The 17,600-nt window shown below is 39.8% G+C and overlaps 1 protein-coding gene across 2 annotated transcripts in view; it reads left to right on the forward strand.

Annotated features, from left to right (window-relative positions):
• The first annotated feature begins 472 nt into the window (after positions 1-472).
• MARCHF6 (membrane associated ring-CH-type finger 6) overlaps positions 473-17,600 on the forward strand; it is a 45,697-nt gene continuing 28,569 nt past the window's right edge. The window contains exons 1-5 of one of the 2 annotated variants that reach the window (XM_027451739.3): positions 473-605; positions 4,434-4,530; positions 5,398-5,471; positions 14,132-14,275; positions 15,757-15,829. In XM_027451739.3, coding sequence (XP_027307540.1) covers positions 587-605; positions 4,434-4,530; positions 5,398-5,471; positions 14,132-14,275; positions 15,757-15,829 — 407 coding nt within the window. In that variant the 5' untranslated portion in view covers positions 473-586. Of the gene's footprint in view, positions 606-4,430; positions 4,531-5,397; positions 5,472-14,131; positions 14,276-15,756; positions 15,830-17,600 lie in introns of both variants that reach the window. The other variant, XM_027451738.3, reaches the window with a different exon arrangement.

A 17,600-nucleotide genomic window follows, 5' to 3' on the forward strand; every position in this document is an offset into this window, starting at 1 on the left:
GGAAGCCATAGAGCTGGAGCTACAAGTGAAGGTGGAAACTGGACTGCCCTGTGTCTTGGTGTGGTTTGGTTTGGGTTTTTCTGTGTTTTTTTCTTCTTCAAGTGTTCTTGCACAGACAACTTGAATACGCTGCTGTTTCTACAGTACCACAGTGGTGCTTTTTTAATACGTGGAATGAATTGTTGGGATGAAAATGAGCTTTTAAAATAAAGTGATTTTCAGTCATAAATGGGAGAAGATGAAAATAAGCTTTTAAATAAAGTGATTTTCAGTTTTGAGTGGGAGTTTTTCACCCTGCCCTTTTCCGGAGGGAGGACAGGAGGAAGACCTCCACTGCGTACGTGCGTTGTACTGAAGTGCTTTAGCTACACGCTACCAGAGAGCCACCCCTCCCCTTCCCATTTCCTTGAATCTGTGGTGAATTCGGGGGCATTTCTGCGAATTTTTGTGCTCAGGGCAGGCCTTGCGAGTCCTCCAGCCCTCCGTGGCGGCTGAGCGGGGCGCTCTCCCCTCCCTTCGCCGCGCCCCGCCCCGCCCGCCGCGGGTCACGCCACCCGGCCGGCCGGCGCTGCGTCAGCCGCACAAGATGGAGACCGCCGAGGAAGGTACCGCGATCCCCGCCGCTTTCTCCGCAGTGCTCCCCGCCGCCCTCACCGACAGCCGGGCACGGCCGGGACGGGGTGAAGGGGATCGGGAGGAGGGCGAGCGGACCGGGAGCGGGACCGGCAGCGAGCGAGTGTGTGGGGGGGGTGGAGCTGACGGGGCTCCCCCCCCCCCCCCTCCTCCCGGCTCCGTGCCCGTGCCCGGTGGCTGCGGGGGGCGCGACGCGAAATGGCGGCGGGCGGAGGGGGGGGAGGAGGGGGGGGCTGCCCTTATGTAACAGTCACCGTAGTGGTAACCGCCGCCATCACCGCCCGTGTGGGGCCGGGGGGCGCTGCGGGAGCGGCCCGGATCGGCAGCGGGGCCCTGAGGGGCCGCCGGGCACGGGATGAGCGCGGAAGACGCGCGGGGCCCCGGCGGGGCTGGCCCCGCAGCCTGGCGGGTGTGCGAGGCGCTGCCCCCGGCCCTCGCCGCCCTGCCTTTATCCCTCTAGTGCTTGCTTCTGCTAAGGGTAACGCCGCGCTTAGCTGCTCTACAGCCTGCCCGGAATACCCAAAATATAAAGCGAGGCAGGAGCCCAGGTGGTTCCCTCTCTGTTTTACAAGAGATGAGTACCTCGCGTTGAAAAAGTTGTCCGAAAGATTGCAGCGATGTGTTTGTAACGCGTAGTTCCCGTCTGGGGGTACTGCGTGGCTTGAAGCCAAGCGTTAACATTGCTTCAGTGCCCTTGTGCAGCCCAGCTGATGGTGAGGAGCTGTGCGGCTGGAGCTGGCAGCGCAGACCTTTCATCATAAACCCAAACAAATAAAGGAGCTGCACCGTGCTTCTCGGCAGCACAGGAGCGCTGCTTGTCATCCCAAGCAATACCCACAAATACGCGTTGTGGTAGCTGGGTAGTTCCAAGGAATAAATAGCTTCTTGGCATCTGCTGATGAGGCACCATTTTCAGCGGAGCTGTTTATCTACCGTCACTTATTTCCCAACTTGAGAGAACTGAAAGGGAAACAGTGGTTGAAATAAGTCAACGTCTTTGCAGAGTGTCCATTGGGTCACACTGTAAACAAACTGGGTACTTGTGGAAACCGGTGGTTTATCAAAATATTTGTGTGCTTAAAATCTAACAATTTCCACAACTGCCGCAACTCCTGAGCCTCTGTAGTCCCACTGTTACATGTACTGATTAAATTGAGATTTTGTGTATTGGGCATCTAGTCGTCCAGAAAACCTGGTTCATAGCAAACTGTGAAGTGCATTCTCAGCAAGGACAAGTTGAGTTCCCACCGTTCCAGTAGTTGGTAAATGCATCTCGGTGGATGTAAGCCAAAAAATGTAGTTGATCATTTGTAGCAGGCTGTTAAACCTGGTAGCCTTTGGTCGCATGTGCTTCTACAGGACATGATCTGGTGAGCAGTGGCAAGACCAGGAGGAGAGGACAAAGCGGGGTTGCTAGTTACATTTTAGGGCATTGTCTTCATTAATTAAACCTTAGTGCTATGCCCTGCACTTGAAGTTTTGGAGTTTAGACTTTTCTGTGTTGTTTTTTTTTTTTTTTTTTTTTAATATATTTAGTATATGCATTTATTATTACTGTATACAACACCTTACATTTAGTATTATGCTCTTGTCAGTGTTACCCTTAAAAAAAGCTCAAAAATAGTATTGTAAGTACGTAGGATTCACGGTCACTGTCCATAAATACTGCTGGGACATGGTGACTTCTGCTGGGGTTTCAGACTTCAGTTCCCACTATTAGAATTTCATAGCACTTGCCAAAGCACCAGAGAGACTTCCCAAGATTAGAAAGCTTTAAACACTAGCAGCTGAAAAGACTTTGTGCCTTAAGGAAAAGGAAAGCCAGGTTCTTTATCGTGTGGCAGAGCCCCAGCTTCTGCTGTATGTTTCCAATGGACTTTTTGTAACTGTTGGTAACCTGTTAATGATGATATTGGCTCATTGATGATGGCCCTTGGTTTCTGGTAGGTTTGGTGGTTGACTGAGCTGTGTTGTAGAGTTAGCAGAGAACTGACTGGATGGTAAGAGTTCAGAAAAGAGAGGCAGTTAAGGGTAGTAATGGGCAGCCCTAAGGGGCAGCTTCTTTGCCTTGGACCTGATGTGGGAGCTGTTCCTCTGTAGCACCTGACAGCACCAGATAGCAGCGTCTGCTGATGACAGGTGCCCCTGCTTCTTTCTAGCTAAATCATTTCTTTGCTAAATAGCCTGATCTTCAGTTTTGGATGTTACAGTGGTGAACATTTCATTAGAGAAATGTGATGGGCAGAGGAATGTTCTCAAGAAAGAACTGTATTACCCAAGGTCATTATTTCCTGAACGCATACATGACTAACAGGATGCCGAGTGTGTGTGCAAGTAGAAAAGCAGTGTCTGTTACACACTGGAAATCTCCCTGAAAGTGACAGTGTATGGGTTTTAAGGCGAATAGTTTGACATGCTGACCATCAACAGGGTTTGTTGATTTGAAGTTGTGTTGCTTAACAGTACAGATTGTTACTTGTTTTGTGTTTGTTTGGTAAACCCAAATAAGTGAGAATATCTAGAAGTTCTTGTATCCTTTGAAAACCTAAGATTTAGGCCTAACTTACTTCAGTAAGCTAACAGAGGAAGGAAATCCTTTCCCTAATAAAGAATTCATCTATTTTCACTAAAGAAAGCTCTGCTCTTCCCAACAGTTTCTGCTGAGAAAGCCAATGGACCATTAATGAGTGGGTTGGTTGAGAGAGCTCTGGGGGTCTGCCAGGGAATATGCTTTAAATTGCTCTCTGTGGTGTCAAAGAGCATCCTTAAGGCAGCAATGTCACGCCAGCTTAAGCCAGTGTAGCTGCTGGTTCCCACATTTTCCTTCTGCCCCCCCCCCATATGTTTGGTGCTGGCCCTAGTGCTGGCCAGACCCTTTACAAGGCTGCTCTAGCCTGTCAGGTTGTCAACCTGCCGTGGGGAAGTAGCCCTGTTAAGAGTGCTGGAGGAAGGTGGGGCTACAGCAGCTTGAGGTTCTACCCCTGGCTGTAAGCTGGAGAGAGCTGCTGTGGGCAGTCACCTGCAGGAACCCTCTGCGAGAAAAAGGAATCCTTTGCTTCTTGGGGAAAACCAGGGGCTCGTGGTGTTGGCAGCAGCATGATGTTGCTTGGTACAGCTCTGGTGGAAGTACTCCTTGTGCGTGCTTGTAGCAGCACCGATGTGGTGCTGAATGTGCTTCTGGTGGCCTCACTCAGCTGAAGTAGCAAGCTTACAAAGTACCTATTCACATTTGTTGTATTTGGTTTGCTTTTCCTGTCATCAAAGAGCACAAAGGAACATGCGTGTAAGGTTCAACAGTGGTAAATGTCTTAAGTAATTGTTAATCATTGGTAAATCCCTTCTGCTCAGCCTCTGTTTAACTTGTTCAAAACTTGGATGGAATTACTCCATTTTGAAGTTTATAGCCACGTGCAGGGGGACTATCCTTAACAATCTAGATGGTGTTTCAGATATATTACTAGTATTAATTTCTATTTTTATGCAGAGTAGCCCTACATATTGGTGTGTATATGCTAGAAATCTTAAATATATAATAAGACGGTGGTTTTTGTTAGTTTGTTTGTTTTGAATGAGATGAACAGGGAGATAATGTTCTATAATGTTCTTTTTTTTTTTTTTTTTTTTTTTTTCTGGTTGTCTCTGAGTCTTCCACCAGATGAAATCTATCTCCCAGACTTTTTCACTTTAAGTTACTTTGGCTTCATCTTGCTACACGGCAAAGTTTCTGTCGTGTATAATTTGTTTGGTAAACATGAGTTCTTTAAGCAGAAGAGTAATAAGCTCTATGTCCTGTTCAGCAGATATATGCAGAGTCTGTCGGTCTGAAGGAACTCCGGAGAAACCCCTGTATCATCCATGTGTGTGTACTGGCAGTATTAAATTTATTCATCAGGAATGGTAAGTTCTGTCTTTTTTTGTTTGTTCATTTTTTTTAATTAAATGCATTAACATATTTCTAAAAATGGTACCTCCTAAGCCTTCATGTTAACAAGTAAGAAAAGCAAATTTTCAGAGGCAGCACATCAGTTTTAAAGAGCAGGTTGATTGGTTGGTTATTTTTTTAACACGATGGCTAATTATAGTTCACAAAGAATGTAGTAATTGTATACAAAAAGGAAGTACTAATAGTTATGTGTTTCCAGACGACAGTTTTGCTCACACATCTGCAGAAAACTATAAGCAGGCAAATCAGTATGCAGATTTTTTTCTATCTGCTTATAATTCTAAATGAAAACGAATACCTGACCTCATACCAAAAAAACAAAATGAACAAAATTTTGAGGTATACGGTCTGTTAGGGAAATGCTAAAATGAAAACTAATTCTGGTCTGTAACACACACACACATATGCACACGCTCTTTTTGATTGTATTTTAATAGTCATTCTTTCATGAATACAGTGGTTTTAAATCTTCATTGTGTGCATGTGTGTCATATCTTGAAATGTTTAAGGATTGGTGTCTGTGAGGATACATGCTCTGAGGTGTTGGCCTTTTCGGTGACTTACGTTACTGACGATGTACATTCTTTGTGTAAGTTAAGTAATTGAAGATATGTCATTGTTACTCATAGTCAGCTCATCTTTTTCACTTTTGAAACTTCTGTGGCCTAAATGGACATGATAAGTATGCTAGTTTAAGTCCTCCCTGCTAATACCGGTATTCTTTATGTTTGAGGGTAGAGAATTGGTGTGGGTTTTGTAATGGAGGGAAAAGGGGAGAGAGATGCAATAGCATGTATTAATGGGATGACTTTTTGTTGCAGCTTAGTTCAGTGGCTTAAACACAGCAGAAAAGAGTACTGTGAATTATGTAAGCACAGATTTGCTTTCACACCAAGTAAGTATGTTTCACTGGTTCTATTTCTTCAGAACTTCATTTCTTTTTCTCTTAGTATTTATGAAGTCTTTTCATTCAGCATGCTAGACCCAAAGTAATTGTTTAATTTCTGAATTCTTGTTTGAATTGCAGCCCTTATTATTGCAGACTGGTTAAGTAATACGATGCTTTCATAATGTTATGCGAGCCGTAATAGAAGTCTTTTTTCATATATTTCCTAACTGCCTCAGTCCTGTTCTTCTGTAGTCAGCATTACAGTGGATGGTATGTTTTCACTTTATTGATAAATTTGAGCGTTTGGACCTCTGAACGTTGAGGTGAAATCACAGCAAAATTCCAGTTTGAAACACAGCTTCCCATTACCTTTGAACTGCCTGCCTGCAACACTGCTTCATGACTTCTGTCAGTTTCACTTCAAATGGTTTTGATAGATAATGTAAACAATAATTACTCCACTTGCATTGCACTCAAGGTACAGTGTTTACCCGGTGTTACATCACCTGTTATGTTAGATTTGGCTGAATACCTTAGTCATCAAAATGACTACATCTCTAAATAGTTCCCAATAGGACTCTTAATTATATTTTGACCAACAGTAGTAGAACTCAGCGGGGCCCTTTAGCCTTGTGACAGGCTAGGCTCATTATTTAGTATTGCCAAGTTATTAACTGTTGAACGGGTAAAGTGATTCTTGTGTATGCTACATATTTTTCTCATTAAGCTCATTTGTGCCGTTTTATTCTTCACAATTGCTGAACTTGGCTTTTCATAGTGCAAAATGTATAATTTTTTTTTTGACTGATCAGTATCTGCACTGTAAAAGCAGTCTTGAGTCGGGAAAGATGTTGAGGTTTGAGTATTTTAGGTGTTTGTTATGGTCAAAATTAAAGCTCCCTTTCAGTGCGGCTGGTCCCAGTTAAAAGGATCCTCCCTGTTCAGCCTTTAGCAAGGGTTTGTTTATCTTCCTGTGTCACACACTGGTTGCTCCCCAGACTTAGCACACTCAGTGGTTTTCTTCTTGGCTTCCCACATTGCACAAATTAGAAACAAACAAAAAAAAAAAAAGCTTTTTTTTTTTTTTCTACTAGACATGCTACCACCCTGTGCAGTGTCGGGTACTTAGCATAGACTTCTCTGCTCCTCTACACAGCATGTCTTGTTTCATCATTTCCCTCACACATAAAATGCATGCAATGACACTGTCCTTAGTCTCTGTTATCCCTCTGCATTTGGAGGGTAATCTGGATGTGCAGTTTGGAAACTGGATCTGCTTGTGGGATCTGGGAAATAGTCACAGATGCTGGAGGGAGAATGGCAAGGCAGAGATGGAATTGGAGTTGCGGTTGATGCATATGCCTGTCATCCAAAATGAAGATGGATCTGGCCTATAACCGTGCCAGGTTTAAAACACTTAGCAGTTAATTTACCGTGGCATGTGGTGGAATAAGCACATGTGTAATCAGTATCCGTGCTTCAACTGGCAGGCACTAAGTTGAGGAAATGTAATTTTGCAGTAATACCAACCAGTCCTCTTTTAGTTTGGCTTGATTTGCTTATTGAGGCTGTTACTGTCATTCTGGCAAAAATGATCCTTTGCTAGTGTAAGAGAGTGTGTGGAGTATTCAAAAATATTCCTGGTGTGTGTATTCTTTACTTCCTTCACTATCTTTACATTCTATAACATCTTGGGACTTGTTTAGCACCTGGACTGCTGGGTTTGTTAGCCTTCGTAAGGAAAGGAAGACGAGAGTAGGAGGTTCAGCCCGCATCTTGGAAGGGGCACAAAGAACTGATTTTTCTTTTGAATAATAGCGTCATTCTCTAAAGTGTCTGGCCATGTAGGCAAGTGGCCTGATTTTCAAATGCACACTTTGAAGCTTAAGTTTATATATTTTAAAATTCATTCATTTTTTGCTGTTCTTCAAATTATGAGTTCATCCAAAGCTATTTTTTAATAGTTGTATTTTTGAATGATGCCATGGGGTTTGTTTGTTTTTAACTTGTACATTTTCTTCCTGAGATTTTGAAAAGCAGCTGTTCTATATTCTTTTCCTCCCCACATACGTACTTTCCTCTTTGTGATGTGCTGAGATGTACTTTTCTTGATGTCACACTAAATATTCATAGGCACTGATCCATGAAAAATGAAGCTCTATTTCCCATGAGGAGACAGTTTCTATTCTGTAGAACATAACATTAACATAAATATCTTCAGAAATACAAATACAGAGGTAGACTAGTCTGATACTCGGCTACAGATCTGGATGGGTTGATCCCTTTGCTTTCTAAGCAGCTGCATTGCTGATAAGTGGTAGATGTGACACTTCAAGCTTAGTAAATACAAAGGTGGTAAAATGGAAGGTGTTCTTCAGTTTATAAATCATAATCTGAAATAAGCTTTTGATTTATGCATGGAAAGCTACTAATTCAAGGTTTGTGTACACTTGGAGTTTTTTGTTTGTATTGTTGTAATCCTAATTTGTTACTGTTCTTTCTCTTTCTTGCTTCCCGCCTTTGTTCATATGTGAGAATCACAGAATGGTTTGGGTTGGCAGGGACCTTAGAGATCACCCAGTTCTAACCCCCCTGCCATGGGCAGGGACACCTCCCACCAAACCAGGTTACCCAAAGCCCCATCCAACCTGGCCTGGAACACCTCCAGGGGTGGGGCATCCACAGCTTCTCTGGGCAGTCTGTTCCAGGGCATCACCGCCCTCATTGTGAAGAACTTCTGCCTATATCTAATCTAAATCTACCCTCTTTTAGTTTAAAATAATTTAAACTGAAAAAAAAGCCATTTTAAAGCCATTTAAACAGAAAGTTGCAAACACATGTAACTGTTAGTATCAAAGTTTGCTGTCTCAGGAACTATTTATTCCTGTGAATCATATAGAATGAACTCCTGAGTGGTCCTGTAGCAGACTGAGAATCTCCACACTGAATATATAAGGTTGTTTGCTTGTTTTTCTAATTAATCCATTAAGCTTTATACTTCTTTAGATTCTCTTAAAACCTTCTGGATGTGACTAGCATGTCTAGCGTAATGTGGAAGGATTCAAGGTTCATAGACTATGGCAAAGAAAAACAGGTATCACTGCAAAACTGTTAAAATGTAATTGTATATTCGTGTTCTTAAGTAGCTTATGCAAGAGCATTGCTTAGTAATTGCATGTTGTTTGTAGTAGTACTTCATTTATTAAGCTCCAAACTGCTGGATCTTTAACTTTATACAAAATGATCTGTGAAATGTTATATGATTATACTAAAGTGAGTGACCTGTTTTCTTGGGCTCGTTATCTACGGTAATTAAGATTTCATGGAAGGATATAATGGAACAATTCTTTTATCTGGTCATTTGGACAGACTAACACAGTAGCCCATATCCTCAACCTATCTAGATAGTCTAGTTTGGAAAAACAAACTTCTGAAACACAAAATACTACACATGGGTATGGGATTTATCTGCTGACAGCTGCAGGGTGCACAAAGAACATGAAGTTGAAATTCATGAGATTGTTAATTTCAGACATTGTGTTAGGGCTGTGGCTTGCATGAGAAGGGGTGACGTTTTTCTCATTTTGCATTGGGTGTCTGGAGTAAAATCTGTGCGTACATCTCAGGAATGTAAAACGTACCTGTTTTTACTCTGATGTATATAGACTGTCATGGTCAGGGCACAAGGATGATTGAGGTGGTATATAAATGACTTGCGAAAGTAAGGGTAGGTGGGAAATCTGTGCATAAGAGGACCATTGAAGTGTGGAGATTCTATGAAGTATGCTAAGTGACAGTTTTATCTAAGCAAAGTAGGATGTTCTGCTTTCTTCCATGCTGGGCACGCATCTGCTTAGGTTATGGGCAGATAAATAGGCTGACTCAGATGGGAAAAGAGTGAGAAATGAAATGGGATACAATTGCGTTGTGACAGCTGTGAGGAAAAATAAAACTGTTAAAACCATTTGAGCCGTCGTAATAAATAGTGATTTATTTATTTTTTTTGGATACAGCATATGTCTGAAGATTGTTGCTTTTCTTTATGCAGCTCTGCTTCCCTCAGTGAACAGTAAGATGATGTGTAGTAGGAAGAAACTCGTAGGAGGCATGAAAACCGTAGGTATAATATAAACTGGAAAAAACAAAACAAAAACATTCAGGATCATTAATTCCTTCTAGGGAAAGATTTGCATTTTCTGAATCCTGCTGGCCAACAGCATGAAAACCACAGATAACTCTCCATTGTACTTTATTAGCTTGTAATGATCGTATATCTAAGTTCTCTGCAACTGTTTGCATGCTTCACAAATCAGCGGCTTACTACCTTGTGTCAGAACTAGCCATAAATGGGGGAGGTGAACAAGCTTGTAGCTTGCTTAAACCTGCACAACCTGTTCTAATTCACTGGGAGTAAGCCCTTAGGACACAGGGAGATTCTTGGACAGTCACTTTGGTATCAGTTTAAAATTGCTGATGATTCTTTGTGGAAGTAGGTTTGTGCAGGGATTGTACTGCTGCTGCTTCCCCCAGCCTTTTTTTTTTTTTTTTTTTGTAATACAAGTAATAAATGTGAAGTCTGAGGTTACCTGTTTTTATAATATTGTTATGCTTTACGTCATCATAACAGTCTTTTTTGAATACCTGTATATGCTTTTATTGCTTAGACACTGCTCTGATGAGAGCTTCTTTCTGTACTGCCCACATCAGGGCTAATAATTTCTGTATCTCCTTGGAAGGAAAATTGTGTGTGCAGTGTAGTTTTTCTTTTGGATTAACTTCTGGTGCTTGGAACAGGCTGGGAAGGAGAGGTTAAATGGAAAGTGTTAGTTTGTTTTATTTCTTGGTAAGTTTACAGGGAATTACTTAGATTCAGCAGATTACCCCTATTGTGTTTGTCAAAACACAGTTGTGTGGTGCTTCTGCTAAATAGCCTCAGAGGAAATTGGGAATGCTAAGAATGCTTCCTGCAATAATTCTGAAAGTATCAGTCACTTTGGTTAGCTAGAGCGTTGGGAATTCTTTTCCACTTTTCTGTTGTGGATTTTTTGCCAGCTGAAATTTATTGATAGCTTGCTTCCCTGAAAAGTAATTGTCTAATCGTTGTCTGCCTTCTTACTTTTTTTTTTTTTTTCTAGGAGAAGGAAAATTTCTAAAGACTGCCTTGTATTTTTCCGACTTTATTGGTGTCAGTGTAGTACCCATTATAAGATTACTGGCATGAGCTGTCTGTTTTGGAGAAGGAAAATTTATATTTGTATTACTGAAAATGTCAGAATTGCAGGGAGGAAAAAAAAAATTAGTGCTCTGCAAGTAAAATAGCTGCAAGCTCTGCAAGTAAAATAGCTGTTAGAGTGCACAGTTGTGACCTAAGAGTCCAAGAAGCTTCTGGTTGTTCTCCCATGTCATTGACAGCTGAAAAAAGCTGAGCTAAAGCTGTGAAAACTCATGCTCAGCCAAAATCTGAATTGCAAGCTAGAACTGTAATAGAAAAAAATACTGCTTCAGTTGTCCTCCAGTAGAGAAATCTTTCTCTGGAGGAACTGTGGTAAAATAACTTCTCAAACTGTTTTAGGAAAGATATTGGGATGGGAATTAAGAGATGGAGGAAGGAATGGGAGGACAAGTATGAGAAGGAGATAGATGAAGGATGTAAATAGGGCAAAGTCTTGGGCCTTATACTGGTGGTGAGAAGTGGAATGTGGAGATAAAAACATACAAGTGACAGACACAAGCAGGGGTGATTGCCTGTGAAAATCATTGGCAGAAAACTTCAGTGCTGCAGATGTTTGCACAGCAGGGGTTCCTGTAGTGCTAGGAATTTTTACATGTTTACACCTACCTGAATGGTACAGGAAGAGTTCTATCTTCTCAGCATGGTTCTTGACTCCTTTTGAAGTAGTGGAATTTGGGGTGGTAGTTACTCAGCAGCTGCCCACAGTCTTTTTCTGTTTGCTCTGTGAATCGGGATTAACACAAATCCACCTGAGATTTATATGCACACACACACCCCAAACGTGAGGTACAAAATTGGGAAACTTTAGAATTGCAGAAGTTGATACTAGGAGGCAGTAACGAAAGTAGGCTTTTTCTCTGGCTTTATTTGGTAGACATGATTTGGAGAGACCTCAGTAAAACAGGAATGAAAATACTAGATAGGGATAATTTCAACAAACGTGTATGGAAATAGGGAGGTGACTAAGCACCCTTTAGTTTGTTAGCTTCCTGGACTACTGTTTGTTGTACCTTTCTGTTTGGATGGCTCAAAGGGGAAGAAAAGTTGAAATGAGCTCAAAATAGCAGTAGAAGCTTTACATATTCTGAGGTGTGGCAAAGCAGAGAAATACAACCCTGCTCTCTGCACCCACCTACCCAGCTCCTGGCATCATCGAGAATCACCAAACTGTTAAGATTTGGAGAAATGTAGCTTGTCTCCTCTGAGTAGGAGCTAAACTCAGCATTTATCTGAATGCTGAGTAATAATCCTAAAGCCTTTAGAAAAATTGGTATGTAGAATTACTAGCATTTATAGCCACTGCAGCTTTACTGAACTTTACTGAGGATGGGCATCTTCACTCACAGAGGGAACTGTAATGTATGAGTTTGGAGTAATTCCTAAAACACATTTTTTGTTTTTATTGTTTAGCCATTCTAACTTCTCCCTAACAATTAGATCATTAATGCTTAGTTAATATGTTGTTGTAGCCTCTTTTGGAGTTCCAAAGAATTGATCAAAATATGTTTTTTGAAAAATGAAAAAAGTAAGCTTCAGAGTATCTGCTGAGTTCAGTTTTGTCTGAGTGACATAATAAATCTGTGACACATGCACATCAGGTAACTGCTCTTTCAGTACCCCTAACAAATGTCTGCTCATCCGCTTTTTAAATTATCAAGAATGTTGGTTCAGTATGAGCTGAGTGTTTGCTAGCAAGTCTTTAACTAGTATTTTCTATGGTACTACCAAATTGTAAATTGGCAGACATCAAAACACGTGCCCTACTTTTGAATTGCTATTCTGTGTTCTCACACCTGTGCTTCCCTAGCATATTATATTTTAGTCCTTTTTCTTTGAAATTTAAAACCAGTTACTGTTTGTCTTACTCTTTTGCTGTTACTTCAGTCAGATACAATCCACATATTGTTGGAATGCACCAAACTCCACATTCTTTGGTATATTGATACTGCTCTGCTGTGTTCCCTTCTTCTCTTTACAATACAGAAACTCAGGGAAATATCACTGGAGAGAAAAAAGGTCTCTGTTCACGTCGGGGCTTTCTCTCTGAGATTAGTAAAAGGGTGATTAAGAATGCAGGTAGAAGGGATGTTCATTAGAGAAAAGGGGGATGCAGGTAGATTTCATGAAGCAGTGTTTCTCAGACTTTTAAGTCAAAGGATTGCATGAGAAGGAAAGGAAAAAATCCCTTATCGTTCTTAAAAAATGACATTGTTTATGTGGTTAAAAGTATGTCAAGTTTTTTTTTTAATTAAAAAAAAAAAAGTTTAGTGGTTAAATATATTGAAGTCTCCAAGTTCAGCTGTTCTTAACATAACCTTTAAACATCCAGGCAGCAGTGTCTGTACACTTAACTGTAGTTTATCTTCTTCGTTCAAGTCCGGTATCGATACCGTACATTAAGACTTCTTGGCATCCATATTAGTGTGTAGAAGCTATTTAAATGTAATGAAGTTATTAGAAGTAGATTTCATCTAATTGTTTAATACATAACGAAAACTTCAGGCAATCAGTGTCTGTAATCTGAAAAATATCATTTCATATTTTCATAGCATTTGGGGAAGGATAGGTTACATATAGAGATATCAGAGGTAATTTGATAAAAGTGAAGATATGCTCAAGGTTAATGACCTATCAGGCAACTTTTTATGTACTGACTGTGGTAATAAAAGTGAAAGCAAAAGAAAAAACCTTGTCACCCTTTTTCTTGGCTTTTGAATATGGTGGGATTTTTGTAATACATTTTTGTTGACTTAAAAAATGTTGAGAAAGTTTACTATTTTAAGTGTCTGTGTAGACTGAAAGACTTGCCTCATGTTCCTTACTATAAATTTATATCCATTGAAAGTAAAAGCCTTTCTACATAAATTTCAACATCTGTAGATACTTAATTGGTTGCCTTCATTTTTTCCTGTTTTTTTTTTTTCCTGTGCTTTCACTTTGCTAGATTTTGTGCTGTTAGTTTGCAAGTGGAATCTAAATTATCTAGCACAAATAAATTGACAGAATGCAAAATTTGTAATTTATCTTGTTCCATGTGCTCTTTTGTTGGAACTAGATTTGTAATTAAGAGATCTCTTTCAGGTAATATTGAGTTGGAGGACTACTGAATTCAGCATCTGCTTTTTCTTGCAGGCATGACCTTATTTTGAGATAATTAGACTCTGCCATTGATGTAATAAAGCTACGAAGAAAACTCTTAGATAAAAGCTAGCATGGAACCTATTAATTTTCCTATTGAACTCGGTACACAGTGTAACAAATGTGTCATGAAGTTTTTTGTTATTTGTTTGCAGTGATCTGTTGGGAATCTATAGAATATGCTTTTTCTTACAGTAGGCTTTTTGTCAAGTACAAACATTTTGTAGTTGGCAGGACTTTTACATAAATGCTTCTTTAAAGGAAAAGCTGTTTCATAAGTGCCTTTTCTACGCAGTTTATTCCCCAGATATGCCTTCACGGCTTCCAATCCAAGACATCTTTGCTGGACTGGTTACAAGTATTGGCACAGCAATACGATACTGGTTTCATTATACACTTGTGGCCTTTGCATGGTTGGGAGTAGTACCTCTTACTGCATGTAAGTATAAATTTTTTGCCTTGTAACATTTATATACAGAAGAACGTGTTGCTTGCTGCAGAAATACTTTGTGTGGCCAAAAAAAGAAAAAAAACAACAAACAAATAGTTCAAAGACATATCCAACTTACTTTCACTCAGAAATTCTAGCTATTTGACTCTTGAGCCAGCCCTGCAATGCATTTAAGGTGTTGAGATAGGACAAAATGCATAAAGGGGCTTTTAAACTTTTGTTTCCGTAAAATGCATCTTCAATTATCATCTCTTAAATCTTCATGGAAGTTTTAATTTGATACTCCTTATTAACATTTGGCTAGAAGAATTGTCTTATTTTTTCTAACAATTAAAAATGAAAGTGCAAATTTTCTGTTGGTATGAACATTATAGTTCTTTATAGTCATACATAAAGTGAGCAGTGAAACTGCATAGAAAAATCAACTAAAGGCCTATAGATAGTAAAAGAATTTGGCAGAAAAAGGGAGGAAGTTTTAAGTTGCTGCAATATCTAGTTTGAAATTTACTTTTCAAATACAAACATTTCAACAAGGTAGAAATACCAAGAGGATGAAAAAGAAGGGAAAAGGAATATAGTGTTCAGTGAAGGAAATGATTGGAAAGGCATCTCGACAAACAGAGTACCCCTTGAACAAAAGAGCAGGAAGCCAGTAAATGAACATCCCTAGACAGTTTCTCAGTATGTTCTGTGCTCCTAGTAGTAGCTGATGCTGGCTTAGTTCGAAAGTAGCACAGTACCGAGGTCAGCTGTAAAAAGGTGATCCTGTTTCTGTAGCCTGTCCTTTCTGTGCAAGAAAAAGAACTTCTCTGGACATGGAGTAAACAAGATTACAAACTGCCCTAGACCAAAACAAAAAATATTTTCAAGTCTTTCCATGGCTGATTCTGAAGTAGGCTATACATATGGGTAAACTCGTTTTAAGATTGAGACTGAAAAATGGCAGTAAAAAGCTAACATGAACTAGTATTAAGTGACAAAGCAGTGATCTGAAACACATACCCAAGAGTTTCACCATTTTGTTATCGTGATACAAAATGCATATGCAGGTTCAAAATACGATTGAACAAATCAGTAGGAAAGAAATCCAGCAAGGATTAATTAGCACAGGTATTTTGGCAGTGAAACATGTGAGAATGTACTGAGGAAGTATTGCTGCAAGTACCTTTAACCCGTTTCCATACTCTTCCTTAGGCATTTGTTGATGTGACCAGTGTTGGTGGAGACAGGTCTAATTGAATATTGGGTCTAACAGCACGGCAGTTCTTTTAATGTCACCTCATCAAGTACGGCTTTGTTCTATGTGTCATATGTGGTCTTGAGTTCAGCTGACACACCAGAAGTTAAGGTTTTTGTTTGTGCTACAAGTTATTTAGAAAGTCAGGTGAAAAGAAGGTACCTGTGATCCTTCCCAAATGAGGTCATAACCAGAAACAACTTCATACCATGCTTGTGTTTCTGTTTTGCAGGTCGTATCTACAAGTGCTTGTTTACTGGCTCTGTGAGCTCACTACTGACACTGCCATTAGATATTCTGTCAACGTAAGTACTTCACCAGTTTGTTACAAATTGCCTTCCTCATCAGATAACGGTGAAAATGGTCCCTCAGTGTCCTCCTCTTCCAGCTTTTTCTCTTCCATGGTCTTACACTAGGAACTGTCCATTTCCCTTTGCATAATGGGATGTTTGGCCCTCTGCTTTACAGCACAAATCATTTCAATTTGAAGTTCTGTTACTCGACAGCTTTGGAGATGGAAAGCTGGCTTTATAAAATGGGTCCTGGTTAGTGGGTTGAAGATTTATATGTGATGTTAAGAAAACTTATGTGGCAAAATTGTTTAATTATTAAAAATAATAATAATAATAATGATCTCCTTTAAGTACTTCTACAAGATTGTATAACAGTATAAACCCAATGCTACAAGATTTTATAACAGTATAAACCCACTGCTACATAGTAGAATATTAGTATATATTACTATGTATAACAGTGGTATACTGTTTGCTTTGCTCCATTTTTATATTCTGAATTTTATCTGTCCTGAATTTCTCATGTGATAGTTTTTTTATCTGTTTGCATTTTAGGTAGCATTTATTTTTTAATGTTTCAGTCACCATACATTATTGTGTATTGTCCCTTTTTGTCTTTTTTAAATCCATATAATTTAAAGAATTACTAAATTATCAATACAACAGAATTTCAGTTTTTTTCTTAGATCTGTTTTTTTTTCATTCTCTTGAACCTGAGGAAGTGAAACTCGGTTTGATTAGAATCACTTGCAAGTTCAGCAGATGCTGAATGAATGTCCTGTCCTGTTTAGATAACTCATCTCATTTTTTTCTTTAAATTACCTGCAGTTGAGCTGTTTGATTTTTAGGCACTGGGGCGTGTTACATTTCATTAATTTTTGATAGTCGGGAGAGATGCTCACTTGAGCACGTCTCTTACAGCCTATGGAATCTATATTTAGGGAGAGAATAAAGGATTCAAAGTTTCACACACTATTAAGATTTGACACATATTTCTTTGACAGAGTCTATTTCCATAGCATCTCCATGTCATCTTTTCGTTTCTGGTCCCTGTGGTATTCACCGTGTCGTGCAGGCAAAAGTGTTTGTGTGGCTGCGTGGAGAGTCAGGCTGATACTTCACAGGGGAATGGCAAAGTACAGTGATAGCATATTTCTTCCTTATTTTAAATGAATTAGTGTCATCAGACTGTTCCCTGAGCAAATTCACTGGGGCTAAAGAGTAATGCAAGGGTGGAAATAATTGGGAAGGGATACCCTGAATAGGCATGAGGGTTATTTAAGTCAATTTAAGTACCTATTGCATTATTTGGAGCCTAGTTTCAGCTAGCTAACTGAACTTTGTTTTGCTCCTGCTTTACAGTTAGATACGACTTGATAGATTAGGATTTTTAAAGTGCATTGTGGAACAGTAAATGTCTGGTGTAAAAGACTACCTGAAAAGTAGAGTCAAAGGCAAACCCAGCAGTTCCATTTGTTTGGTTAGGGTAGCTCAGCAGATAAAATGTTTCAGTGGATGAAATTATGCATCTTGCCATTTAGACAGATCTTTTATTGTATTGAATCCAGATTCTATATCTAGAAGAAATAACTTTGATACAGCAATTTAGCTTACTTAGTGACAATTGTATTTCATTTGCATACCTTGGAAATAGTTTTTCCTGAGCTACACTTGAAGCTTCTCTTCATCTTGTGTCACCACCTGTTTCTGAGGAATATTTCTGTTTAAACAGTAATTTAATTTTGAAAGCCAAACTAGAGGGAAATACAACGTTTTCCAAATC

This window comes from Anas platyrhynchos, chromosome 2, assembly GCF_047663525.1.
Source record: "Anas platyrhynchos isolate ZD024472 breed Pekin duck chromosome 2, IASCAAS_PekinDuck_T2T, whole genome shotgun sequence".
NCBI classification, from domain to species: domain Eukaryota; kingdom Metazoa; phylum Chordata; class Aves; order Anseriformes; family Anatidae; genus Anas; species Anas platyrhynchos.